This window comes from Mus caroli, unplaced genomic scaffold (genome assembly GCF_978045245.1).
Source record: "Mus caroli unplaced genomic scaffold, Mus_caroli_1 scaffold_11, whole genome shotgun sequence".
Taxonomy (NCBI): Eukaryota; Metazoa; Chordata; class Mammalia; order Rodentia; family Muridae; genus Mus; species Mus caroli.
In genome coordinates this window covers 69,036,843-69,064,639 of record NW_028227266.1, presented here as the reverse complement: position 1 = coordinate 69,064,639, position 27,797 = coordinate 69,036,843, and the positions used below count along the sequence as shown (strand labels likewise).

The window sequence follows — 27,797 nt, the reverse complement described above, 5'->3', positions numbered from 1 at the left end:
GGCGAGATGGCTCGGTGGGTATGACTAATCTTCCAAAGGTCCTGAGTTCAAATCCCAGCAACCACATGGTGGCTCATAACCTCCTGTAATGAGATTTGATGCCCTTTCTGAAGACAGCTACAGTGTACTTATTTATAATAATAAATAAATCTTTGGGCCACAGCGAGCAGGGACTGAGAGAGCAGGGTTGACCAGAGTGAGCAAAGGTCCTAAAATTCAATTCCCAACAACCACATGAAGGCTCACAACCATCTGTACAGCTACAGTGTACTCATATACATAAAATAAATAGATAAATCTTAAAAAGAAAAAAAAGAAGCCCACATTGTTTTCTCTGCTGCAATGTGGGCTCATTGACTTAGTTTCTTGTATTTCAGGATCACATGGATGGTTACTGTGTATTTATTACTGATGGGTTTCCTTCCCAAACATTGTTTCTTTATTTCGTTAGTGTATATGTGCATGTGTGTGTGTACACATGTATATTTGTGTATGGAGGTCAGAGGTCAACCTCATGAGTTGTACCTCAGGAGTGATCCACCTTGGTTTTCGAGACAGAGTCTCTCACTAGTGCCTAAGGCTAACTGATTAGATACAGCAGCAAACAACAGGCATTTTCTTGGCTCCACCTCCCCAGCACTGAGATTACAAGTGCATGCTACAGTGCCCAGCTTTTATGTGGGTGCTGGAGATTGAACACAAAACACGCTGAAACATCTCTCCAGTTCCCCAAACATCTTTTGTTAGTTATGGGTGGAGACTCAGTTGTCCCTCTGCACGGTGCATGCTTGGCTTACCTGGGGGAGCAGGGGCAGCTCTCATCGGGTAATTGTTCTTAGTTCCACCTGGATACCCTCTGCTTGTGACGGTGTTTCTTCTGGTAGGACCTGAAATAAGCAACCAGGGATTGAACTCACGCTTGGTGGCAAGCACCTTTACTCACTGAGCCATCTCATGAGCCCCCAATTCAGGTTCTTGTCTTTATACCAGCCCAAACAAATGATTTTAAACACAGCTCAGACATGATTGCCGGGTATACCATGCACAAGAATAATACATCCATTTAGTAACTCCAGCCTGCCCGTTCTCCTTAATACTGCTGTAGTTTGCACTGCCCTATCTCTTGAGAACCCCACTACGGCCAACAATGGAAACATAGACTCCTTGTCCTCAGATCTGCACAGAAGAGACAACAAGTACAGGGTACCAGGGAGACAGAGCCGGGAACACTTACGGGAGTTCTTGGGCAGCCCGGGTCCGATGCTGACCTGCAGCACTTTGTTGCTGGGCTTGAGAATGGCCAGGTCACCGAAGCCTTGGTGGAACTGCACTTGCCGGGAGCCCCCTGCACTCCAGGGACCCCAATTCTCCTTTTTCAACTTCAGTTCAAGGCTGCGACAAGCACATCGATTGAAATTATGAACCAGAAGGAGCTCGTGAGGAAACGGTGCTCACAAACTAACTGCTGCTGGCAAGGTGACAACCATGGGATGGGGTCAACCCAAAACCACGTAGCCTTCAAATAGTGGGAGGGGGGGAGGGGGGTACACGTCAGCACGGTCCAGCTGCTAGGTGACGGCCATGCCAGAAGCACAGACATCTGGAGCTCAACACCTGTGGGGACCCTGTTGGTGATCAGGCTTCCTCAGTCATACCACAGGTTCACTCTCAAGATGGTCAGCGGTGCCTGCCTGAGGGGACAGGAGGAAGCAACAACTTCTCTGATATTGTATCATTGTTTTTGTTTTTTGTTTTTCTTTCTATATGGAGGACGGAGATGTCAGACACAAGACGGTTGGAAGATGAGATGCCATACTATACACTTTGGCTACTGTTTAGTTATATTCTGTTATTCTGTTACCACCACTCACCCGGATAGGGGAAAACAGACAAACAGATAAACATCCCAAATGGGATGGAGAGTATGATGGTTAGTTTTAATGATCAACTTGATACAATCTCGCATCACCTGAGGGAGAGTCTCAATAAGATGCTGTCTAGCTCAGGTTGTCCTGTGGGCAAGTGGGGGAACTTGTTTTGTTTACTAATGGTAATTGATGTGGGAAGACTCAGTCCACGGTGGGCAGTACCATTCCCTACTCAGGCAATTCTGGACTGTATATGTATAGAGAGTACCAAGAACAAGTAAGCACGTGTGCATTCATTTCTCTCTGTTCTTGACTATGAGTGTGAAAAGCTGTGACCACCTGCTTCAAGTTTCTGCTTTGATTTTCCTGCTATGGAGGACTGTCTCCTGAGGGCTGAGCCAAAAGAAATGCCGTCTGTACACCTATGTGATGTGCCATACATTCTGTTCTTTAAAGTTAAATAATAACGATTCTAAATCGCTGTCTATTGTCAGGTTCCTTCATCCTGGCATTACAGTCTTATGATTACCTAACTTTTATGAGTAAGAAGAGACAAACCCTATTTCTACTCTAGATGGGGAAATTTAAGAAAAGCTGAGTAACTTTCACTCAGTAAATGTGAGAATCAAAGCTCAACAATGGGCGTAGAGTCTTGCCCATTAGAACATCTCACCAAGACACGTGAGGGTGAGCCAAGACATGAGACATTGTCACCCATATCCACCAACTATCTGGGGAGTCAGAACCCCTATTCCAGTCACTTTTTCCTGCTTCTGGCCTGACTCTACCCTTACTCTGCTATGCCTGCTTTCCCTTGTCTTACTTGAGTGATCTTTATGTAAATGATTAAAAAAATGTCCTTTAATGATGTGAATATTTCATAGAAACACAAATGTGACTCCAGCGTGTCCCTAGCCCATGACCACCCAGGCTGTCTTTAGCGGGCCCCACTGTTCCTGGATACACTGAGGTATCCAGGGTAGGGCTTGCTAACTCCATGGAACCAGTCAGACCACACAGCCCACCCTGAAAGGTCTCCCCACCTCCATATTCCAACTCACGTATTGCTGAATTTCAGAGGTAGTTGCTTCTGGGTTTTTTCCTCGTATCGCTTTGCTAAGAGGCTCAGGAACTCCGTTTTAAAGACGGACTCCAGCAAACTGTCATACTCTTGCTCGTGGAGAATGAAGATGTCATCCTGCATGGTACTGAAAAGAGGTTGGACACAGCATGAGGCACACTTCTGCTCACCCACCTGCTCTGTCACTCTCATTTGGAGGCAGGAAGAAGAGCATGTATGCTAAACACACATCACTGTGCCGCTGTGCACTGTACACACCGAACCTGTTCTGAACACCGCTGAGCTATATATGAGGCCCTTCGGTATCACTTTTACTTGTTAGAAACCATCCTGCACCATAGCACTAAGCTCTTTCTCCTCCCTGCCTTCCCTCGTTCCTGTCCTCTCCCTCTCTCTTCTCTCCCTCTCGTAATATGTAAAGCAGGACCAGGAGATGGCTCAGCAGGTAAAGGCTCTGGCTGACAAGCATGACCTGAGTTTGATTCTGGGGATACAGACCGTGGAAGGAGTGGACTAGTCCCTGCAAGCTGTCCTCTGATGTCCAGAGGCATGCTGTGGAACCTGCACACTGCTCTCCTCCCCGTGAATACAACGTAATCATGAAAAATAAGTAACAGTATCACCCAACGCAGACTAAGAACTACATAACGAAATTGATGAAATCTGTTTTCAAAGAGAAGCTGAGGGGTTGGAGAGATGGCTCAGTGGGTAAGGGGACTTGGATTCAATTGTCAGCACTCACGTCGGGTAGCTCACAACTGCTTGTAAATACAGCTCCTCTGGTCCCTGAGGATACGCGTACATGTGAAACACACACACACACACACACACACACACATTAAATTTTCTTATAAAAAAGGAATTTGATGGCTAACTACTATGGTAAGTAAAACACTTCCATGTGGTTTCAAGATTAAGAGCAAATAGCCTATATCTAAAGAATATATTTCAAGGCCTAAAGAGATGGTCTAGAGGTTACAAGCACTGGCCTCTCTCCCAGATGACCCTGGTTGGATTCCTAGCACCCAGATGGTTGCTCACAATTGTCTGAAATGTCAATCTTAGGGGATCTGCTGCCCCCTTCTAACATGTGCAGTGGTACACAAACATACATGCGGGCAAACACTCATGCATATACAATTAAAACAAAGGGAAAAATAAAAATACATTTAAAATTTTATTTCTACTTTTAAAACTTTAGATTAATCTATTTTTTTTCCGGAATTATAATTACAATGAACCTCATGATGACCTCTTAATGTCTAGGAAGATCTGTACTAGGGGACAGAAATTCTGGGAAGGAAAGGTTCAGCATCCTTAAAGGAATAATTATTCCAGCTATCTCCTTAACACGGCTTAAGGGGAGCCGCCTTCCTAGGGGTGGTCTCTTGGTCAAGTGTTTGACCTACCCAACTTGAATGTTAAGTCTCCACCAGGCAAGAGGTTCTATTCTCTTGACCAGTTTTCCCTGAATGGGCCTTTAGTGTTTAGACCTAGTGTTCTCTAGGTCTGACATGTCTGGACAAGCCTGCTTGCTTGGTGGTGCTTTCTGGAAGACTATTCATTATTCAAGAGGACGGAGTAACACCTTGAGAGGCTTAATGTGCTTAGACTCGAGTGTCATTATCTATTTAATTCATATACATGTGTGTGTATACACATATATGTACATATATACGTGCACATGTGTGTATGTGTGCAAGTAGACTCAAACCTCAGGCCAGTCAGCAGCACAAAGACTGAACACGAGCTGCATTTGGACACTTCAGCTATGAACCATCAAATGTAAAGCTCTTCCCTTAAGTCAGTCACGCTTCCTTTTCTCAGCCCAGGCTCCTGGGACTGGAAACAAAGCTTTTAGGTTTATTTACTCTTTAAAAAAAAAACAGACTTGTTTTTGGATTCACCCCTGTCTTTTTATACACACAAGCAGTAACTGCCTACAGCTGCCTGTGGTCTGCCATCTGAAAGGTCTTCTGCCTGAATTGGCTCTGAGTTCCCCTCCCCTGTGGCTTACTGTATTGCTGACAACACTTGAAAGTTTTTTTTCCACTCTTTTAACCAACAGGTCATCTTTTCAAAAGTGTCTGTTACAACACAGACTAAAGCCCTAAAGGAAGTTTTATTTTTTTATTCCTCAAAAGGCCATTTCCAAATACAGTGTGTCTTTATTTAAGTCTTTTCAAACCATTTTTTCCTGACCATAAAATAAATGATCCTTTAAAAAAAACTGGAAGATAAAGAGGGAGATGAATTTATAAAAAAGCTTTTCCAGAATTCTGTCCCCCAGAGCAGTGATTCTCAATCTGTGTGGGTGGTGACCCCTTCCCAGGGTCATGTAAGGCCATCAGAAAACACGGATTCATAACATTCATGACATTACAATTCATAACAATAGCAAAATTACAGTTATGAGGTAACAATTAAAATAGTTTTATGGTTGGGGCTCACCACAACACGAGAAGCTGTATTAAAGGGTTGCAGCATCAGGAAGGGTGAGGACCACTGGCCTTAAGGCATCAGGTTTAGAGCCTCCCTATATTGTATGTGTTGGGCCTATTTCAGGATCCCCCCGACTGTCAGGTGAGAGGTGCATCTCCCTCCTCCCCATCCTTCTGGAAGCTTCTGTGTCTACAGGTCACAAGTTCGCTTGGGTGTCTGTTTCCCATTCTATAAGCAGAGCGAGCCCAAGAGGCAGGAGTTAGATCTCATTCATTTTGAATCTCAGGCAGCAAGTTCAGATTTTAGTATCATTCCAGGTCAGTAAAGCACGTAGTGAGAAGGGCTCTCTGTGTGTGCACACACACACATAATACACACATACATACATACACTCACAATCACATACATACACTCACACACAATAGCATTTGTACATACACTTACATACACACACACATACGCAAGCTCATTCACACAAACACATGCACTCATATACATTCACACACATACACACACACTCTCATACATACAACTGCATACATATACTCACACACAACCACATACTCTCTTACACACATACACACACACTCACATACATGCATTCACACACAATCACATACATATATGCATATATTCACATATACACATACATTCACACACATACACACACATACACACACACTCTCATACACACAACTGCATACATACACTCACACACAACCACATACTCTCTTACACACATACACACACTCACATACATGCATTCACACACAATCACATACGTATATGCATATATTCACATATACACATACACTCACATTCATATACAAACACTTGTACACACACACACACACACACACACACACACACAGAGGCCAGAAACCCTTATCTAGTGCCTTTCTCAATCAGGTTCTACCTTAGTTGAGATAACATCTCTCCCTGAATCTGGACCTTGCCCCAGGGATTCTCCTGTCTCTGCCTCCTTAATGCTGGGATTCCAGGAGCCACACCACTGTACTTAGCTTTTCTGTGGGTGATGGGGAATCAAACTCAGGTCCTCTTGCCTGATCAGCAGTCACATTACCAACTTAGCCATCTCCTCATTCCCCTGTCTTCCAACTTTAAGACACAGTCCCCTGTAGCCTCAGCTGGCTTCAGACTCATGGGACTAAGGAAGTTGCTGATGCTCGCTGCCAAGCCTGACGATCTGAGTTTGATCTCTGGTACCCACACGACAGAAGGAGAGAACACTTGTATTTATTCATTCTATAGACCCCTCTTCTACACACTAACTACGTTATTTTAAAGCAAAGACTATATGTTTCTTAGCCTTTTGGCTAAGAACAAGTAAATAGCAAAGTATAGATATTATATTATTTTATGCTTAATATTTCAGTATGTGCCATTAAAAGGTACAATTTTTTTTATATTTAAAAGTAACCACGAGACCATTATCATACCTAAAGAAATGAACATTAAACCTTCCATATGAAATATTTACTACTGAGCACATTTCCCAGACTGCTTCTTAATTGCTTTTGGATGGCTGGGTTGTCTGAAGAGGGGGCTGGGAACCACTTCTTACTGTCACTTAGGTTATACGAGTTAGTAGTGGGCTCAGAGATGAACCTTGTGGGATACTTGATAGTCTGAACCAGAGAAACATATCCGATGATTGTTAGTTCAGCCAAAAGCCAACTAGTAAGTCTCATAAATTCTTAAAAACACACACAGATGTTGCAACATTTTTTCCTGAAGTGCAAGACAGCTACTCCCTGCTTTCTTTACACCCACATTGAAGTGTTCAGAGACAGGTCCCCACAATCACACCTACACCAGCACTCAGAAATATGCTACCATAATTCATTTCAATGTTGGGCTCAATCCTGCATTGCCCACCATCCTCCTGGTTGCTTAATTAACGTGGTTGTGAATTGTTGGCCTAACCTAATGTGTCAAGAAAATGGGGTAACGATATTAGTCTTGGTAAGTGGGAGGCCTGGTAGTTGTGGCATGCAGACATGATTAAACGAGAGAGGTTTTGTTCCTTAGAGCTAGAAAAGCTAGGAGCTCTGAAAAGCCAAGGCCTTAAGGAAACGGCCCTGCAGACCATGCATGCTATGGAGGGGGATGAAGGAAAAACTGGTTTTATTACGTTTGCTGGTTTTACTCCCTAGAAGGAAGAATTGGAGAATAAACAATCAGACTGGATAAACCTTAGAGATACAGTAACAGGACAGAAGGCGCTTGGATAGAGGGTGGCCAGCTTTGTAAGAAACTAGTCAAATGATGAAGTCTAATGGACCAAAGACAGGCCTGGGCAATAAGGGCAGAAAAACCAGGCTGCCAGCTTCTGTAACAACAGCCTCCAGGTGTGATCTGCTAGCTTTAAGCCACCACAGCTATCACTCATAGACAGCACATTTCGGCTCACCCAGTTACCTCCTGATCCTGTGTTTTCTCAGGCACAAAAAAAAAAAAAAAAAAAAAAAGAGAGAGAGAGCAACTTCCCATTGGGCTCATCAGAACACCAATGGTGGGCAGGAAGGATGTGGCGAGCAGGGTGTAACACAGCCAGTGAACCAAAGCAGAAAGATAACCCAGACAGCAGCCAGAGCCTGCCTCGGGGACCCTGGTTTTTTGAGGTAATGTTGAGGAAGAACACTGGTATATTCCTTGGCTTAGAGTTTTACCACATCCTGAGTTAGTATTTTAAACATTTCATTTGATTGTCCCACCTAGTCCTTTATCCAGGAAAATTGGGAATAGATAGAAGGAGAAGCCACAGAGACACAGGCAAGGATGGACACACTACAAATGTGTTTGGGTCAGGGACATGAGCATGTGAAGACCCTGCTTTCTGAGTAGGGAGGCTATGGAGAGAGCCCTGAACTTTGGGTCCATTTCAGAGAGAGCAATTATCCTGATTTGTCCCATGGAGGAGTTATATTACTGAAAGGTTATAAGGACACTGGTCGGGGGTGTTGATTGGTGGAACTGTCTCGGTGGCAACTTGTCCATGGGACCTTACTCCTGTCCTGTTAAGACCATCTGGGACTACAATGCTCAGTACTTCAGTAGATATCATATACATTCTATTTTTAAAAGTTTATAAATGGGGCATGGCAGTGCATACTTGTAATTCCAGTACTAGGGAGGGAGAGGCAGGGGGATATCTGCATGTACAAGAGCATTCTGGTCTATATAGTGAGTGCCAGGCTAGTCAGAGCTCCATTACAAGATTCTGTTTCGAAAAAAAATTGTGTGTGTGTGTGTGTGTGTGTGTGTGTGTGTGTGTGTGTGAGAGAGAGAGAGAGAGAGAGAGAGAGAGAGAGAGAGAGGGAGAGAAAGACAGAGAGAGAGAGACAGACAGACAGAGACAGAGAGAGTGTGTGAGTGTCTCAAGTTATCAGGCTAGGCAGCAAGTATCTTTATTCACTGGACCGTCTCTTCCAGCCCTTCTTTGATATATTTCTTTTATCGATCAATTGATTGATTGATTCATTCAATCATAGACAGTGTCTTGCATATCCAAGGGGGGGGGATAGCATTTCAGTCCAAGATGACCTTGAACTTCTGATCATCTTGTCTTCACCTCTCAAGTGCTCGGACAGCAGACTGACATCACTACACTGTTAATGCAGTGCAGAGAACAGGACCCAGGGAGGGCTTCCTGCATGCTAGCCAAGCTCTCTATCAACCGAGCTACATCCCTAGCCCCGGGTCTTCTGGGAGAACAGAAATTCTGTTCTCTCCATCATGAGCCTGTTGGTGTGTTGGCACAGCAGGTGGTGGGCGATGTGGAGAAGAGCCACAGAAGAAGCCCTGCCTCAGCCAGTCCCTGCTCACCTGAGGGACACGGACAGGATCCTTTCCACCTCGATCCTCCGCTTCAGGACTTCCTTCACAACACCTTTGTCCGGGCCTTGCTTCACCTTCTCCCTTCCAATTAAGTACAAGCACTTGGGGGTTAGCAGCAGGTCTCGCTTGACACCCTGTGAGGAGAGGGACTTTCAGAAGGCAGCCAGACACGGTCAGAGAGACAACTGACAATACACCACTGCTGCTGTCCTGGGTGTCAATGGCTACTGTGTGACTACTGACTCAGGCCCCTTGACAGAGAAGAGGCTCACCTGCATGAGGACGACGATGCTTGACTTTTTATTTTTTAACTTCTAAGATATCATTTGTACATAGTTCTATAATAAGGTATCAGGACACCAAGCATAAAGGGAAGTCAAACATGATGACTTTACAAAGGATTGTTACATCATGGTTATCAAACAGGCTTCCCTCCAGTGTCTGTAGGTACTTCCCTGGGAATCCACACATTATATAAAAAAATTGATCTATTTTCATTTTATAGTCATTGTGGTGGTTTGAATGGCCCCATAGGTTCATGTGTTGGAATGCTTGACCCATGGGAAGTGGCACTATAATGCGGTATAACCTTGCTGGAAGAAGTATGTCACTGTGCAGCGTGGGCTTTGAGGTCTTCTATGTTCAAGCTATATTTAGTGACATAGTCTCCTTCTTCTGCCTTCAGATCAAGATTCCAACACCACATTTGCCTGGACAGTGCCATGCTTCCCACCATAATGATAATGGACTGAATCTCTGAAACTGTTAGCCAGCCCCAATTAAATGTTTTCCTGTATAAAAGATGCTTTGGTCATGGTGCCTCTTCACAACAATAAAACCCTAACTAAGACAGTCATTAATTAATACACAAATAATACGTTTTAGCATATATGGCTGACCACCTTATTACAGAGCAGTACAGGAACCCCGAAAACACACCCCGCAGCAGCTGGCCTATTTTCAGGGTATAAGGAATGACCTCCTATTAGCAAAACAACATCTTTCTTATTAAGCCAGTGCTGTTATTTACTCCATTATTCTTTTCTGGGAAGTCGCTTTTTAAAAAGTCAGCTGTGGCTGCGGGTGTGCCTCAGGTGGTCGAGTGCCTGCCTAACATGCACGACGCCCTGGGTTCAACCCCCTGCACCACAAAAACTGGGCATCGTGCTCTACATTTGTAATCTCAATACTTCAGAGCTAAGGCAAGAGAATCAGAAGTTCAAGGTCACGCTGACTACATATGGAATTGGAGATCCCTCAAATACATGAGACTTTGTGTCGGAACAAAGATGAAATGTAAAGATTCTACTAAATAGAATACTCTGCAGGTATATAAAGTGATTTATATTAAGATATTCGTATGGGAAGTTCTTCCTGGCACAAACAAACAGGACATAAAGAACACTTAATGTATACCTGATTTTGCAAAACTAAACATGTGAGTATGTCTGCATAATAAGGTTCAGAAGGACATTCACAAATTCCAACAGTGAGGCTTGATTACTGTTGGCTGCTATGTATATGTATTTTTTTTGACTTCTCTAGTTTTTTACCATTTTTTTCAATGTGCAAAATCACAAGCTATTCTTCTTGTAAATGAGGACTCTGTTCTGACTCTTAACAGATAGGTGGCAGTGCATACCTTGAACCTCCTGTCGTACTTGGTGACTGTGTCAGCAAAGTCAATCTTCTCCCTCTTGCCTACAAACTGCTGCAGTTCTGGGCGCTCCTCCATCCCGATGTAGTCCCCGATGAAGTTTCGGTTGATGCTGTTTCTCCTCCTCTCCTTCTTGTTCAACAACAGGTCTGAGGCTACGATGTCCAGGAGAGCAGAGAAAGAAGATGGATCAGTGGGGCAGGAAGAAGGGGAGGACACTCAGAGTGAAGTACACTAAGATTCTACATGATGTGAATTACACACATGCTGTAGGCAGTGTAAGAGACATTTTGTAATCTTATTTAAGCTCAAGCTACCTTATTTTTTTGAGAGTGTACTGGCTGGTTTTGTGTGTCAACTTGACGCAAGCTGGAGTTATCAGAGAAAGGAGCCTCCCTTGAGAAAATTCCTCTATGAGATTCAGCTGTAAGGCATTTTCTCAATTAGTGATCAAGGGAGGGAGGGCCTACTATGGGTGGTGCCATCCCTGGGCTAGTACTCCTGGGTTCTATAAGAAAGCAAGCTGAGCAAGCCGGGGGAAGCAATCCAGTAAGCAGCATCCCTCCATGGCCTCTGCATCAGCTCCTGCTTCCTGCCCTGCTTGAGTTCCAGTCCTGACTTCCTTTGGTGATGAACAGCAATGTAGAGGTGTAAGCTAAATAAACCCATTCCTCCCCAACTTGCTTCTTGGTCATGATGTTTTGTGCAGGAATAGAAACCCTGACTAAGATGGAGAGGGTCTCACTATGTTGACCAGGCTGGCTTCAGACTCAGAGATCTGTCTGCCTCTGCTTCCTGAGTGCTGAGATGAAGGTGTGCACCAGCACTCTGGGTCTTCACACTGAGTCTCACATGGATTCTCAAGCTTTGTCCACTGGGAGTCAGGGAGGAGGGTAGAGATGCTTGTTACTGAGCCTGATGACCCACAGGGTGGAACAGAAGATCTGACTCTTAAAGTTGTCCTCTGATTTCTACTGTGAGCTGAGGTGTACACACACACACACACACACAAATACACACACACATAATAAAAAATTTTTAAAATGTTAAATGGGTGAAATAAAGTGATGAAAATACCTTCTTCTCTCATTTGGACATATTTCTTGCGGGCCACGAACTTCCTCCATGTTTTCTGTATCACACGTGCGTACCCATCATACTTTCTCTCTCTCATCTCTTCTAGAAGAAACAGCTGTGATGGCAGAGAGAATGCATATGAGCCAATCCTTGTGATCTGGTGGATGTCTGGTGGATGTATCAGGTACATCCAGCGCCTTTGGAGGCCAGAACAGGGCACTGGAGCCTCCAAAAGTAGAGCTAAGGATAGTTGTGAGCTACCATGTGGGAACCCAGGTCCTCTGCAGGAACAGCAAGTGCTCTTCACTGCTGAGCCATCTCCCCAGCCACCTGAACATCAACTTTTGTTCTTCCAAGGAGGCTCAGTGCACTAAAGAAATACATAAGAAGCAGCTTCTAATATGAACAAATACTAAAATGATTACTATGGGATATTTTTTATGAGCAGTACCCACATTTTAGTTATGCTTCTTCCCTTAACAGGAAGGAAAATGGCTGAGTCGAAACACACTAACATGGTCTCTTGCTTCCCTTGCTCACAGTCTTGATGGCTTGTTCCTCTTCCTTGGTCTAAGGAGGAAGCAGGTAGCCAGAGCAAATGAGCGGATGTAGCTTGCTGCGAACAGCCTCAGAATAGAACCTTCCAGTTTCTGCCAGAGCTGAGTTTAAGCTGCTGTGGGAAGAGGGCTGCCCTACTTTTGTGTAGCATGGAAGTCCAGACTTCCTGCCTCATGCAGTCTCTAAGGAGCGACCAGGGTGCAGGGCAGAAACCACTGCGGCTGCAGCCAGACTGGAGCAGTTAGTCTTGGACTCTCCAGAGAGCTGGCACAACAAATGCCCACATCAGACTCTGGAGAGCCAGGTCATGCAGACAGCTCATGCTGATCGGTCTCACAGTGAGCTGTGCTTTGGAATCATGAAGACTAACAGAGCTACAGTGTGCCGAGTGTCCACGAAAGTCAGGAACACTTTCAGGCTGTCCAACTCCTCAGCACATACCTGTCTACTTCAGGATGAGAAGGATGGACCTAGATGGGGCAGGGCTGAACAGAGGACCTTTCTAGGCAGTGACCAGCCCCTTTTCACCAGAACAAAGCTATTTCTAGATCTGCACGTCATCAGCTTGTAAAACTGAGGAAACGCCTCATCCACGGCCATGTAGTGGCTTCCGTAGCCATTGAGGGGGAAAAAGTAAAACAGACCAATACAAGCTCTACAGATAATGTCTAGTCACTGCAACGATAAAAAGGGGCTGGAGAGGACAGGCAGTTGAGTGCTTACTGTCTTGCAGAGGGTCTGACTTTGGTGTCCAGAACCCACGTGAGGAAGCTCACACTGCTTATGGCTCCAGGGACTTCTGGATTTTCTAAGGACCTGCACTAAGGTGCACCTATGTCCACACTGCCATGCATGTACACGTAAATAAAAATGAACACAAATAAATCTTTTAAAAAAATTTCCAGAAGTAAGCAAGGGAACTTGGTTTGAAGGGAGCTGAGGCTGTTGTCTGGGTTCATCTGTGTCTGTGTTATATAAGAGCCACATTCTTGCCATTCAGTGTCTCCCAGTCACAGCTCTGGATGCCTAGAAACATCCCGAAAAGCAAATGCCAGTAGAGAGGAACAATGAGCCCTACAGCCTACAGTGTAGTCCCAGCAGGAGTGAGGGACATATTTCTAGTCCTAAAATGGGGCTCACAGCTTAGCAACTGTAAGATGCTTAAAATCTAAGCTTCATGGCTGCCTGTGGGAGAATGTTTGTTGATATTCCCCATCTTGGTTTGTCCAGTTTCTGACTGGGGCTGTTTTCCCATTTTTCCAGAGCTAATCTGGCAGGATGTATGTAATAAATCTGTGACCAGAAAGAAAGGAGGTGACTCCAACAGCTCCCAACAGCCAAGAGATTATTTCAAAGTTTAGATGGGTTGTAGGTGTTTCTCTGGGTTTTGTTTTTGCTTTCCTCCTTTTAAAAGCCCAGGGGGCTAGACATCAGGGAGGAATGAGAATAACAAGCAAGAGAAAAACCAAACACATAGTTGCATAGAACAAAACACAAACTCTTTGGTGTCTGATATCTTAAGCCAGTTTTTGAAGAAAAGAGATTATTTGGTGGGTATTGGGCGAACTTGTAAGAGGTGGGGCAAAAATCACGAAGTAGTCCTGCTCTTTTGAAGATTTATTTTTAACTATGTGTATGTGTCAGTGTGGGTACCCTGGAGGGTGAAAGAGGACATCAGATCCTCTGCACTTGGAGGTTGTGAGCTCCTGATGTGGGTGCTGGGAACTGAACTTGGTCCCTGGGAGAGCAAGAAGCTCTTGTAACCACTGAGCATCTCTCCAGCTACATAAGGCAGGTTTTACAAAACAAACTCTGGAGACGGTGCTTTCAAGTCAAGGCAAGATGTGGACAGAAGAGGAAGGGGGTGGGGGAAGGAAAGGTGATGGTGTGCACGCATGCACAAGTTCAGAGATGGAGAAAAGAGAATCAAGAGATGGTCAGCAGCTGTTGGGAGGAAGGCAAGCAGAAGAAGGACCAAAATAAACATGGGTTTCAGATATAAATGCCAAAGCTCAATCAAATCAGAATAGAAAAATCAGAGAAAACTATTGATGCCGTTTTAATTATACATGAAGATTTTCTAAGTCAGAAAGTGATCCTTAGGAGATGTCGGAGCTCGGTGTTGTCCTGACTAATCACTCCAGCCCGTTTTAGATAGAACAGGAGCTGTTCTGTGGGCTGCCTAATGGCGTATGACACAACATTTTCATTTTATATTTGGAAACGAAATTGCTATGAGACTAGGAATAACTCAGTGTGGAGCAGTGCTACCACCACCTTATTGACGGGTCTACTGGCGGGTGCCACGCAGTTCTTTAATAATATCCATGGCTTGCCCTGCCATTCAGCTACTACCTCCAATACTTCTGTCTCAGGCTCTTTCTGCAGGTGGAACAGGAATCAGGAAGAGAAGATTGCAGTGAGATTTGCTCTCTCTCTCTTTCTCTCTCTCTCTCTCTCTCTCTCTCTCTTTCTTTCTTTCTCCCCCCTCCCCTCTCTTTCCCTGGCTCTCCTGTAGACCAGGCTGGTCTCAAACTCAGAGCTCTACTGCCTCTGCCTCTTGAGTGCTGGAACTAAAAGCCTGCACCTCTATTGCCCAGCCAGAATTTGCTTATTTCTTGCAACACTATTCATACCAATGCTATTTCCTCTTGGGCCAATGAGTAAAATTTCCAACTTCACCATCATTTCTTTTTAAAAACAAAACAAAACAAAACAAAACAAACCATAACACGGGGCTGGAGGGATGGCTCAGCGGTTAAGAGCACTGACTGCTCTTCCAAAGGTTCTGAGTTCAATTCCCAGCCAACACATGGTGGCTCACAACCATCTGTAATGAGATCCGAGGCCCTCTTCTGGTGTGTCTGAAGACAGCTACAGTGTACTCATATAAATAAAATAAATAAATAAAAAAACCCACAGTAACAATAACAACAAAAAAATCAACAGGATCTCATGGAGCCCAAGCTGGCCTCAAGTTCACTATATAAGTGAGGCTGACCTTGAAGATCGGATCTTCCTGCCTCTACCACTCAATTATAGGCTTGTGCCACATGCTCATCTTATGTGGTGCTGTCTATGTAACTCAGAGCTGTGTGGGCTAAACCAGTACTCCATTTACTCAGCTACATCCCTTGGCTCTTACACCACTGATCCTTGAAATGGACTTTAGGGATGGTTATAGGAACCTCAACAAATGATGACACCTACAAGGGTTAGTTTTGTCAGCAGGACATGGCATAGATCATCTGGGAAGGGGGTCTTCAATGTGGGATTTAGACAAGGTTGTCCCTATAAGCATATCTGGGGCAGCTGTATCTTGATTATCCTAATTGAAGTGGGAAGACGTGCCTGCTATGGGCGTCACCACTCCCTGGCAGGAGATCCTGGACTGTATTAGAGTAGAAAAAGTGAGCTTACCACAGGCATGCATGCACTAAGTCATTGCCCTCTGCTATTGACTGTGGATATAGTGTGACTGGCAGCTGCTTTCAGTTCCTGCTCCCTTGACTTTCTAGCAATGCTGGACTGTGAACTCAATGAAGCCTTTCTTCCTGAAGCTGCTTTCATTAGGGGTATTTTATCACAGCAACAGGAAAGAAAATAAGGTGATGTCAAACTTCAGTTCCAGTAATGGTTCCAACTTAAAAAGCAATGTCCTTACTCTACAGCCCCAGCGCTAAGGGGGCAGAGTTACTCAGGGCTTTGTTGGGTTCCCCCGCTCATGGTGACACTCCCTAGGATCCCCGCTGCCCATATCCACATCAGATAGATAAAAGTCCCCACGATTCTCCTATAGACTTCTGCTAAGTTCATAAAGTATAAATGTGAATGCATAGCTGTCTCCGTGGTATCTGGGTGGGTCCCACAGTATAAACATTTCTCTTGTCTCATTGTCCCCTAAGAGTCTTCCCCAGCTGTTCTTGGTCTTCCAGCTTCTATCCTGGAATTCCTCATGTGTAACTGGCCTGTTGGTGTCCTAGCTGAGGACACAGTAGCCTGAGCTTCCCTTATAGCACAGGCAAGTCCCTGTGAGGCTTACAATACTCCTAACTGAGATGATCATTAACCTCGTTGACTTGATGGGATTTGTGGTAGCCATGGAAACACATCTCTGGGCATGTCTAAGTGGAATTATGTAGGTTAATAGAGATGGGAAGACCCATCCTACATGTGAGGGATACCATTTCATGGATTCAAGTGTCAGATGACATTTTAAAAAAAGAAAAGAAAAGAAAAGAAAAGAAAAGAAAAGAAAAGAAAAGAAAAGAAAACGGTAAGCCCCAGCATAAATGGCTCCCGGCATTTTGACTGGCTACTGTGTGACTAGCTGCCTCAAGCTCCTACCACCATAACATCGCTTCCACAGTGAACCATATCCCCTGGAACTTGGAGCCAAACAGGGTCCTTCTTTAGGTGCTTAGCAGGTATTTTGTTGTAGTAATGAGACAAGTAATTAAAACAGTAACTTTGGGCAGCTTCTGTCAGAGGCTTTTGTTTCGTATCAGCAACCTAACCAGTCTGGGCCGTTGCCCTTGTAGAGGGGGAAAGAGGACAGGAAGCCATTCTATAGGGTGATAGTTTATCAAATAACTGAATGCCATGAGACAAGCGAGTCGGCTTGGTGGAGAAGGCGAGGAGATGTGGAGGGGACAGTTTTCCCCGGAAAAAGGCCACAAAAAGCATGAGGCAGAGGAGTACCAGCTTTGGGCTATGTGGCGCTGCAGCTGGCAGAGGCATGATGGGAAGAAAGGCGTGGCCCCACATGTGGTACTCACAGACTCTGGGGCTTTGATGAACACTTTACTTCTCCCAAGCTGGAACTGGTCGCTGTCCATGTTGACAGACTGCAGCAGATGGAGGACACCTTGTTTCTCATCTCCTCTCCACACAGGCCAGGTAGCTTTGGTCAGAATGGCATACCTGTGAGGGTGAGAGGGGAGAGAGGCTTGCTTAGGGTGAATCCTGGGCACTTGGTGGGGCAGGACGAGCCTTGAAGACAAATGTATCACTGGGCACCTGGGTCTCCTCAACTCCACTCAATGACAGGTGATGAATTGCCTTGACTAGAAAGGTCTTCCACTTCCGGGCTAACTGTTACAGTATGGCTGCCCCTCCCTCCCTCCCTCCCTCCCTCCCTCCCTCCCTCCCTCCCTCCCTCCCTCCTTCCTTCCCTCCCTATCCTGGTGTTTCTGTGTTCATGCCCTGGTTTCCTCTTCTCTTGATATCTAAAGGTTCCCATGAAATTCTTCAGGCAAAGCAAAATGTTATTATTTTTCTTCTGGAACCTAGTCTGTTCAGATTTCAGCACACGTTACAGCACAGAAAGTTTTACCCAGCTGGGTTCAGTTGGTAAAATGCTTGTCATGTGAATCTATGCAAAAGCCAGGCATGGCGGTGCACACTTGTGATCCTAATGTGGGGAAGAGGAAACAGGAGGAGTGATTGGCCAGCAGAGCTGACATGGTCAGCGGTAGGCCAACCAGAGATCCCGTTTTATAAAACTGTGGCGGAGAGGGTAGATGGACAGATAGCTCAGCAGGTCCAATTCCCAGCACCCAAGTCAGAACGCTTGCTTGCGTCTGCATCAGAGCTCTGGGAGCTGAAGCTGGGTTCTGGGATTCGAACTCTGGTAGAACAGTGGGTGCTTTTAACCTCTGAGCCTCAGCCTACCAAGATTTTCTTCCTTTTCTCCTTCCTCCTCCTCCTCCTCCTCCTCCTCCTTTTTAAAAGATTTATTTACTATGTATACAGCATTTTGCCTGCATGTATGTTTTCACACCAGAAGAAGGCACCAGATCTCATTACAGATGGTTACAAGCCACCATGTGGTTGTTGGGAATTGAACTCAGGACCTCTGGAATAAATAGTCAGTGCTCTTAACCTCTTAACCTCTGAGCCATCCCTCCAGACCCAATACTTTATTTCCTTTAAATTTAATTTTTATTCTGTGGTACTAGGGACTGTACAAGCCAGCCAAGAGCTCTCTACTGCTCTATGCCCAGTCTTGGTTTTGTTTTGTTTTCTTTCCTTTTTTTGTCACTAATTATACCTTTTTAAAAAAAATGTATTAATATTGCTTAACATATTTTTTAATGCATGGGTAATTTTCTTGCACATATGTATGTGTATTACATGTGTGCCTGGTATCCTAGGAGGTCAAAAAAGAGCATTTGGATCCCCAGGACAGGAGTTACAGTTAACTATAAGAGGTCACCATGGGTGATGGGAACTGTACTTGGGTCCTCTGTAAGAGTGGCGAGTGCTGTTCTTAACTGTTGAGTCACCTCTCTAGCCCTCACCACGCCTGGTTTCATGCAATGCTGGAAACTGAACCTAGGGCTCCCTCCATTCTAGGCGAACACTCTACCAACTGAGTCACTGGTATTTTCAGTACCCCATTTCTTAAGGGAAATTAAACATATAGAACAATTCCTCAGAAGGATCAAGGAAGTTAGAATGACTTCATATTTTAAGAACTTTAAATTTAACATTTTAAAAAAATATTACACAGAGTGAAACCACTTAAACACAGTCCCATCACACACACTCTCAGGAGAATATAAAAGTCAGTTTAAACATGAGCCAAGCCTAGTGACTGACCCATGCACTTCATCCCAGTATCCTGGGAGGCAGAGGCAGAGACAGGAGGATCTCTGTGAGTTCAAGGCCAGTTTAGTTGACACAGCAAGGTCCAGGATAACATAGACTACATAGAGATATACTAAACATGGATTCTACAAAATATTTGAAATTAAATGCCCTAGATTATTTTTTAGGTCGACTAAATATTTTCTTGCAATTGTTTTCAGACTATTAATCCATCTGGTCAGGTCCAGCCCTACTCCTTCCATGTCGTGACATAAATCCTTGAACCTGGTGATACAGTCCACAGATAGTTTACTAACTCTGTGACACATTCTATAATATATCTTTCATAAAAGACAAACCTCCACCCCACCCCCAATAAAAAAGGTCAAAGAACGAGAACATTTCTCTAAAGAGGAAATACAAATGGCCAATAAGCACATGAAAAGTTTTGAATATCCTTTGCCATCTGGGAAATGCAAATCAAACCAGTGATTTGCCACTTCACACCCACTAGCAAGGTTAGTCAGATATTAGCATATGTTGGCACAGACTGGGATAAAATGGAACCCTCAGATTCTGTGGGCGCAGATGCAACATGGTGCACCCACTTGGGAAAAGAGCCTGGCGGTAACTCTGAGAGTTAAACACAGAGTTACCACCTGACTCAGCCTTCCCACTTTTAGGTCTACATCCTGGAGATCTGGAACGGATGTCCTCTCCAAGGCCTAGAACAGAACTGTCACACAGCATTATTCATGGTGGCCCCCAAATGGAGGCAACAATATTTATCAACTGATGAATGGATAGGTAAAACATGGTATGTCCATACAATAGCATATTATTCACCAATGAAGAAGTGTGAGATGTAGGCATATTATACCATTGATGACTCTGGAAAACTCCACAGTGTGAGAGCAGCCAGTCAGGAGGACATATATGTGACTCAGGCAATTGACAGTGACAGAAAGCAGGTGGGTGACTGCCTCCAGAGTGTGACTGACTATGGGAAGCAGGACTTCTCTTCAGAGCAAAAAAGTACTCTAAAATTAGTTGTGTAATGGATGCCTGACTCTGTGGCTACACTGAAATCTGTTTGATGTGTGTTTAAATGGATAAATAAGCTCATGGGGACAAAAAAATATATTCAGAGTCTAGTGTTAACTGATTGGATACCTCTGTAGAAACTTCTGGAAGACACGCCGATAAGCATAACCAGCTCTTCTCACTCGGATGTTTTCTTTGAGACCCAGGTACTCCACTTGATGCTTCACTCTAAAAAGAAGACGGGAGCGTGGAGGTTACCGGAAGATGCTGTCACCCTACTACCTCGACAGCTTTCTCCCCTAACTACCCTCCCTCTGCTCCGCAGCCCCACGACAGTGGCTACTACCAAGCTGCAGGGAGCATTTTTACAAGGCTGTAATAGTGTTCAAGCTGAACTCTTGAACTGCATGATATTAACTGAAAACTATTATGAACTACTGCAGTAACACAGAGGACATCGCACATCTATTTCACAGAACTCCAGTAAGATAAAAACCCAAACTCAGGCATGAAGAACGGTGCCTATAATCCTAGCTACGTGAGAGGTGGAGGCGAGATGACCCCACCCATCGAGCACAGAAGTTCAAGGCCATCCTAGATATTACAGTGAGATCCCGGCTCAAAATAACAACCAAGGCTGGTGAGAGGGCTCAGCAGATAAAGGCAGTTGCCTGCAAGCCTTATAATTTGAGTTCCATCTCTGGACCCCACATGGTAGAGAAACAAGATTCATAAGTTGTCCTTTGCCCTCCATCCATGTTAGCTGTCCCTCATGTGTACCTCCCTTTAAATAAACAAATAAATGTAGACACTAAAAATAATGGACAAAAATCAAAATAAAGCTCCATAATTTGACATTTGAATTACAAACAAAAGTATTGGGTTTTTTTTTCCCAACAAAATAAAGAACATGTTAAATCAAGTGCTATTGGAGCTGTTTTTAGTCATTAAACTTTAATATTGATCCTGGACTCAATGAGACTACATTTCTAGGATTTTTCAAATGACCAAGTTAAGAATAGAATACATATATAAATTATATGTCTTGCTGCATAGCTCTGGCTGGCACACACAGACCCACCTATCTCTGTCTCTATGATGCTACTATTTTGTTTGTTTGAAGGAATAGTGGAGATCTAGCATGTTTCCAAGGATCTAGCTTCAGCCAGACCCAGCCTGCCTCTGCAGCAGGGATGTTTAAACAGGCTGTACTGTCTGTTGTGATGGCTCATTTCTAGCCATGTATTTCTAACCTGGGCTTTCATGTGTTTTCTTGAAATCTGGCCTGCAGTATAGAGTTTTTCCTCTGAGCCATAAGAGTAGACTCTTTCAGGAGAACTCTTCTGCCTTTTTCCGTGTGTGTGTGTGTGTGTGTGTGTGTGTGTGTGTGTGCACGCGCGTGCATGTCTCTTACTAAAACCCGGAGCTTGTGGACATGCGTAGTCTCTCTAGCCAGCTTGCTCTTGGGAATCCCCTGTCTCTGCCTTCCTAAGCTGCAATTACAAACAAGCTGCCACAGCCACATGGCACTTATTCTGGCTTTGGGGAGCTGAACTCCAGTTCTTCTGCTTACACAGCAAGTACTTTGACCACACATCCATCTCTCCAGCCCCAGGACAAACAACTTTTACAGTCTTTATATGATAAAAAAATAATATTTTATGTGTACATTTCCCTTGATTAGAAGCAGGGGCACCCTTAAAATCTTATTTGGAAAAATAATTTTATTTCTCCTTTCTCTAAATACAAACTCACTATTATTCTTTTTGCTAATAAGAAAAAAGTGCAGAAGTGCCCATTTATCTCTTTTTAAAAAACATTTAATTTGTTTGTATGTATGGGCACCGTGTGTATACAGTACCCGAGGAAGACAGAAGAGGGCATGAGAGCTGGGTGTTGGTGATTGAACCTGGGTCCTCTGCAAAGGGCAGTAAGAGCTATAACTGCTGAGCTATCTCATCTCTCCAGCGCTGAGGTGCCTACTTCTGATGTCTGCTTTCAATGCTCTCTTCACAAACACTGGCTCCTCTCTGAGGCTCAGGTAGGGAACACATCACACACGGGTTTACCACTCACAGGCCTGGCCCTTGAACCACACAGGGACAAATATTCCTTCTGTGAAGACATTTCTTCTCAGGCTGGTGGGATGGCTCAGCATAGAAAGGCACCTCCGGCCAAGTCTGATGACCTGTTCAATTTCTGAGACTCCCACAGGTTGTCTTCTGACCTCGACACATGGGAGAGCGCCCACAAGCTATAGACTTGTCCATCATGGTGATGAAGAGGCCAGGGGTTAATACTGGGACACTGCCTTTGGTCTATTATTCACCTTAGTTTTAAGACAGGGTCTTTCATTGAATCTGGAGCTTGCTATTTATTGGTCCCTCTGGAGCAGCTGTGAGCACACGGCATGGATGCTGGGCACTGCACGCTGGTCCTCCGAAAGAGCAGTAAGCGATCTATCTCTCCAGCCCCTAGGAGCTGCCTCCTCAGCGCTGTCATGCTAGGGTTATAGACGGTTCCCAAACGGCCCAGCTTTTGTGTGGATGTCGGAATCTAAAGTCCCATCGTAATGTCAGACTGTGCAAGTAGCCCTCTCTCGGGCCTGAGTCAAGTTAGATTTCCCTGCATCAAGGTTCAGGAAATTCCTTACATAATTTTTCTGCTGTGTGACAATCAATCTAGCAAATCCTGTGAGGTATAAAAGAACTTTGAAGCACCAAAGACCCAAGTTGCTTTTCTGGTGCATCACGGTTAGTAGGCACTGGATGGCCAGAGTCCAGCTGTTCCCTTTCGGACACCATTTGCACCCTGTGGGAGGAATCACGCCCTGTGGGAGGAGTCACACCTTGTGGGAGGAGTCACCACCATGGCTGTCCTCACTTGTCCAGACTATCCCTCACTCAAGCAGGCTACAGCCTGAGAACAGCTGAGAACAGCCTGAGAACCCAAGGCCAGCCACTTCGCCAGAAGCCACATTTCAACAGGAAAAGAAAAACCCCATACCTCATAAACTTGTGGAGCGAGTAACCCTCTCCACCAAGAACAGTCAATTGAGCGTGTAATCCCCACCAGGGGCTCAGCCCTCCAAACTCACAGGGGAGTGAAGCCATCTGTGATTAAAGCAATGGGGGAGCCGCCCCGCTGGAAATGTGAAGCAGCTTCCATCCGCTCTCACCCTGAGCCTTCTTACACCACATGTGGTTGCTTACTGTGTTCTTGCTGAAATTCAGCTGATGGTCATGGGAGGGGGGATAAAGAGGAGAAGGAGAGGGAGGAGGAAGAGGAGGCCACAGCGTGAAAAGCACCACTGTGAAATCCTATAAAGATTGTAACATAGTTTTGTTTTCTGGTATTCCAGTGAATCAAGTTTAAAAGTGAGGGAGGGGGAGGGGAGGAAGACAGAGAAGGGAGGGGTGGGTGAAGAGGGAGGGGGAGTTCTCAGGTGTTGTACAAACCCCTCTACCAATCAACCTTAGGCGTTCTCAGGAATGCCACCCATCTCCTTTGAGACAGTGTTTCTCACTGGCTTGGAGCTTACCAATCATGCTAGGTGGGTTGCCCAGCGAGCCCCAGGGATCCACCTGACTCTGCCTCCCCAGCTCTGGGATTGCAAGCACACACCACTATGCCCAGAATGTTTACCTAGGTCGTGGAAATCAAACTCAGGTCTTCATCTTTACAAGACAAGCAGTTGAACAGACTGAGCCACCATACCACGCCAGCCCACATCAAGGTGGAAGCATCAATGTTGGGGAAGGTCAAGGAGAATCGACTGTACAGTTTCTTTACAAGAAGACCATTTAGCAGGGCTACTTCCTTGAGGTTGGGGAGTGGTACTTTATTTGTAAGACAAGGTTTTATTTTTCTTGATTTATTATTTTTTATTTTGTGTATGTGTGTGTACGTGTGTGTGTGTGTGTGTGTGTGTGCAATGTGGGCACACGCAAGTGAGTGCAGGTGCTTAGAGAGGCCAAAGGTGTTGGATCTCTGGAGTTGGAATTAGAGGTGGTTGCCCAGTGCACGATGTAAGTGCTGGGAACCAAACCTGGGTCCTCTGCAAGAGTAGTATGTGCTCTTAACCACTGAGCCATCTGTAGGCTCAAGTGAAATGCTTTCATTGATTGGAAAGAGGTGGGGAAAGTGGGAGAGCTTGGAACGGAGAAAGGGTGGGAGTAGGTATCCTATAATAGTACTTCTGTTGCCAACATTTTCTCTGAGGTTGCCCAGGACACCACCCTTCTGTGTGCATGAGCCCATGTAGTTGTACATGTGAGTGGATGGGCTGTTCACACATCAGTACATGTTATAGATAGAGCAGACCACGGGGAAGAGATCTCATGTTAGACATAGAGCAGACCATGGGGAAGAGATCTCACTGGTAGACATTATGTCCTTGACCCTGTGTTTAAATGAGCCAGAAGCTGGCAATGTGGACAACGTGGCTCACACAAATCAGTTACTAACGGGTAGCTGCAGGACACACTTCTGAATCCCAGTCTAGTTCTGGATTTGGCATCACCATAGCACTTTTGGTCTGGGGAAATGGCTTATATAGTAAAATCCTTGCCTTGCAACCATGAGAGCCACAGCTTGGTTCCCAGAAGCCATGTTTAAAATCAGCTAGGCTGAGCATGGCTGTACACGCTGTTATACCTAGTGCTCCAGAGCTTGGGAGGCAGAGGCAGGTGAATCTCTAGAAGTTTAAGGTCAGCCTGGTTTACATAGTGAGCCCAGTCCATCCAGGGCTATGCAATAAGACACTGTATCAAAACTGAAACAAAACCAGCAGCTGTTACAGCCGTGGTGGCAATACCTGCTCCACCATTGCTGGTTTATATAGTGCTTGGAATCAAAGCCTCGCCAGGGCTTCACACATTCTAGACAATCTACTTAGCCACATATCAGCCCATCCACTATTAAGAATGAAAGCACGCCTTCAGACAGCGACCTCCAACCTTGAGGGCAGCACAGGAAAGGACTCATGCCTGAATATGTCTGTCTCAGAGGATGTCCTCTGCCATTGTCAACGGTAAGCCTGGTCTTCCCCATTGTGACCTTTGGCTTAGTCACTTGACACCTGACAAAATTCAGTCTTCCTTCCTCCCAGATAGGAACACTGCACCCTGGTAGGGTTCATACCTAGCCTGGTGATGTGGTGATAATACAGGGTACCCTCTATAGTTGTCATCCCCTCTCCCCCCAGTTCTTCTTCCCATACTCCCAGGGGACAGTAAGATCAGGCCTTAGAGAAACAGTCCCTGGATTTTCCAGCTGGAGACAAATATTTTTTAAAAATATATTCTAATTTTTATTTTATGCGTACGATTGTTTTGCCTGCATGTTTACACGCATCATGTGCATGCCTGGTGAGTGCAGAGGTTGGAAGAGGGAGTCAGAGCCCTTGAAACAAATTATGGATGGTTGTGAGCCACCATATGGGAGCTGGGAATCAAACCTGGGTCCTTTGCAAGAACAAGTGCTGCAAACTGGAGTCTCTTCTCTTGTGCCCCGGAGGCAAATCTTACTTCCTCAGTGAACCTGTTCACAGCTGTCAGCTCATTTCACCTTGCATGGGTCACTCCCCAAACGCCCTTGCAGGCGGAAGAGTGATACAGGCTTCTTAAGGCACATGGGCACCTGAGTCCTCTCTATCCATCCATCTCCTTTAGCCTCATCCCTCCTTCATGAGCACCTCTATGGGGTGCTCAGGACATTGAGCCAGCTGAGGTTCTTCAAGGGCTACATACAGTGTCTGGCAGGCAGGTCACTCTTGCCCCACTCCTCCTGCCTTCCCTTGTAACCCCCAAGCTAAGCATCCCACATAGGTTACATGCTGTACGTCTAAAAACCGAGCCTCAAACAATAAAACCATAGGGACTCTTCCGGAACTAAGTTTTCTTCTAACAGCTGCCTCTACACTACCCCAGATCCTCATCGTAAATTAATTCTGAATGGAATGATATGGCTAGCAAGATAAGGAAAGACAAGACAAGGTGAAATATTATCCAGACGTGTCAAGAAGAAAAAAAATCAGAGACAGGAAGTATGAAGCACGCATGCTTCCTCCTATACCATTGGTTGGTTCACCTGAGGCTCGGCCCACCGCAGCTGGCCTCACCCTCCGCTCTTTCCCCTATAACTTACCTGCTCTCCTCCCAGTCTTTAGGCTTCTTGGTTTCGTTTGGTTTTATGCAGCGAATGTAGTGGGGTGTACATTTCATCAGGGTGCTCACGAGGTCGTTGGCTTGTTTCTGGTGGGAAGAATAAGAACAGTTAGAGATAAAGAACTCTATGGCAGACCAGCTTCCAAAGAAAACCTGCAGAAGCCAGCATGGAGCACGAGGCCAGAAACAAATGTCATGTTGAGCCTCACTGTGCCTGAGCCAGGTGCCCAGAACAGCTTTAAAGCTCTGTTGACTTTTATGATGATCTTTATCACACTTAGGAGTTACAAATTTGAACACTGAAAACAATTAGGCATTTTAGGTTGTATATCTATATCTATGAATAAAACAGGAAATCTTCACATGTGATCATTTCATCAGGAACAATGCCATTATCAACAAATTAAATTCAATTTGTACTGACTGAGATTACTACAAATACACTTTCATTAGAGAGTGTGTGTGTGTCTCAGGCTTCCTAGGCTATTCTCTAATTCACTACCTAGCCAAAGACGACCTTGGTGTCCTGATTCTCCTGCCTCAGCATCCCAAGTGCTGGGATTACAGTCATGCACTACCATGCCTGGTTCTTGATAATTTTTGTTTGTCTGTCTGTTTGTTAAAAATTATAAGTATGGATAAAATTTCAAATATCTTTCCTGTTATTGCCATCTATGAAGAATCTCTTAATTAAAATGAGAAAGAGGTTGGGGAAATGGTTCTGCAGTTAAGAGAACTTGCTGCTCTTCCAGAGGACCTTAATTCAGTTCCAAGCACCGACACAACTGCCTATAACTCCAGCTCTTAAGGGATCTGTAGGCACCCACACACACACAGCATACACACAACCCTCCCCCCCATACAAAATAAATAAAATGATGTAAATTCATAGCCAAACAAAGTAAATTCATAAAAAAAATCTAATTCAGGAATATCTTACATGCCATTTTATTCAGTCCCCCTGATCTGTCCCTTTACAGGACCTGCAGGCTCTCTGCAGTTTCCTTGTGGGACATAACTTACATCTTCACACAGCACAGTGACTCCGTATAAAAATCATCTATCATTAACTCTGCCCTGGGTACCCAGAGCAGGACTTAATTCAAGCAGAGAAAGGCACAGAACTAAAGCTGGGACCGCCTAGGATTATTTCAGATCATGAGAATTGCCCACGTGGACGAAACAGGAGCGGTGTTCATGTCAGCAGCCCCGCCACACAGCTGAGCACACCCTGGGGGTCCACAATGCCCCACTTAGGCAAACCCTCCTTCCAAGCCAGTCAGCATGCAGAGAGGAAAAACCTCTCAAAGAAAACAGTGGGAAGGCCTGCCAGGAAACCAGAGAGCCATTCCCAGTCAGCTCTGCTGACAAGAGACAACCCGCTCTCAATTAGGGCTTCTCTGCTTTCAGGCTCTCGGGGAATCTGAAACCCCCAGGAAACTGATGGGTAA

General features: G+C 45.0%; 1 protein-coding gene across 1 annotated transcript in view; it reads right to left on the bottom strand.

Annotated features, from left to right (window-relative positions):
• Myo1e (myosin IE) overlaps window positions 1-27,797 on the bottom strand; it is a 196,746-nt gene that overhangs the window by 23,831 nt on the left and 145,118 nt on the right. The window contains exons 17-25 of the mRNA XM_021171412.3: window positions 26,327-26,433; window positions 20,309-20,407; window positions 17,323-17,467; window positions 11,987-12,101; window positions 10,895-11,064; window positions 9,241-9,386; window positions 2,930-3,076; window positions 1,235-1,392; window positions 798-887 (exon numbers count right to left, since the gene is read on the bottom strand). Of these exons, the coding sequence (XP_021027071.1) occupies window positions 798-887; window positions 1,235-1,392; window positions 2,930-3,076; window positions 9,241-9,386; window positions 10,895-11,064; window positions 11,987-12,101; window positions 17,323-17,467; window positions 20,309-20,407; window positions 26,327-26,433 (1,177 nt within the window). The remainder of the gene's footprint in view (window positions 1-797; window positions 888-1,234; window positions 1,393-2,929; window positions 3,077-9,240; window positions 9,387-10,894; window positions 11,065-11,986; window positions 12,102-17,322; window positions 17,468-20,308; window positions 20,408-26,326; window positions 26,434-27,797) is intronic.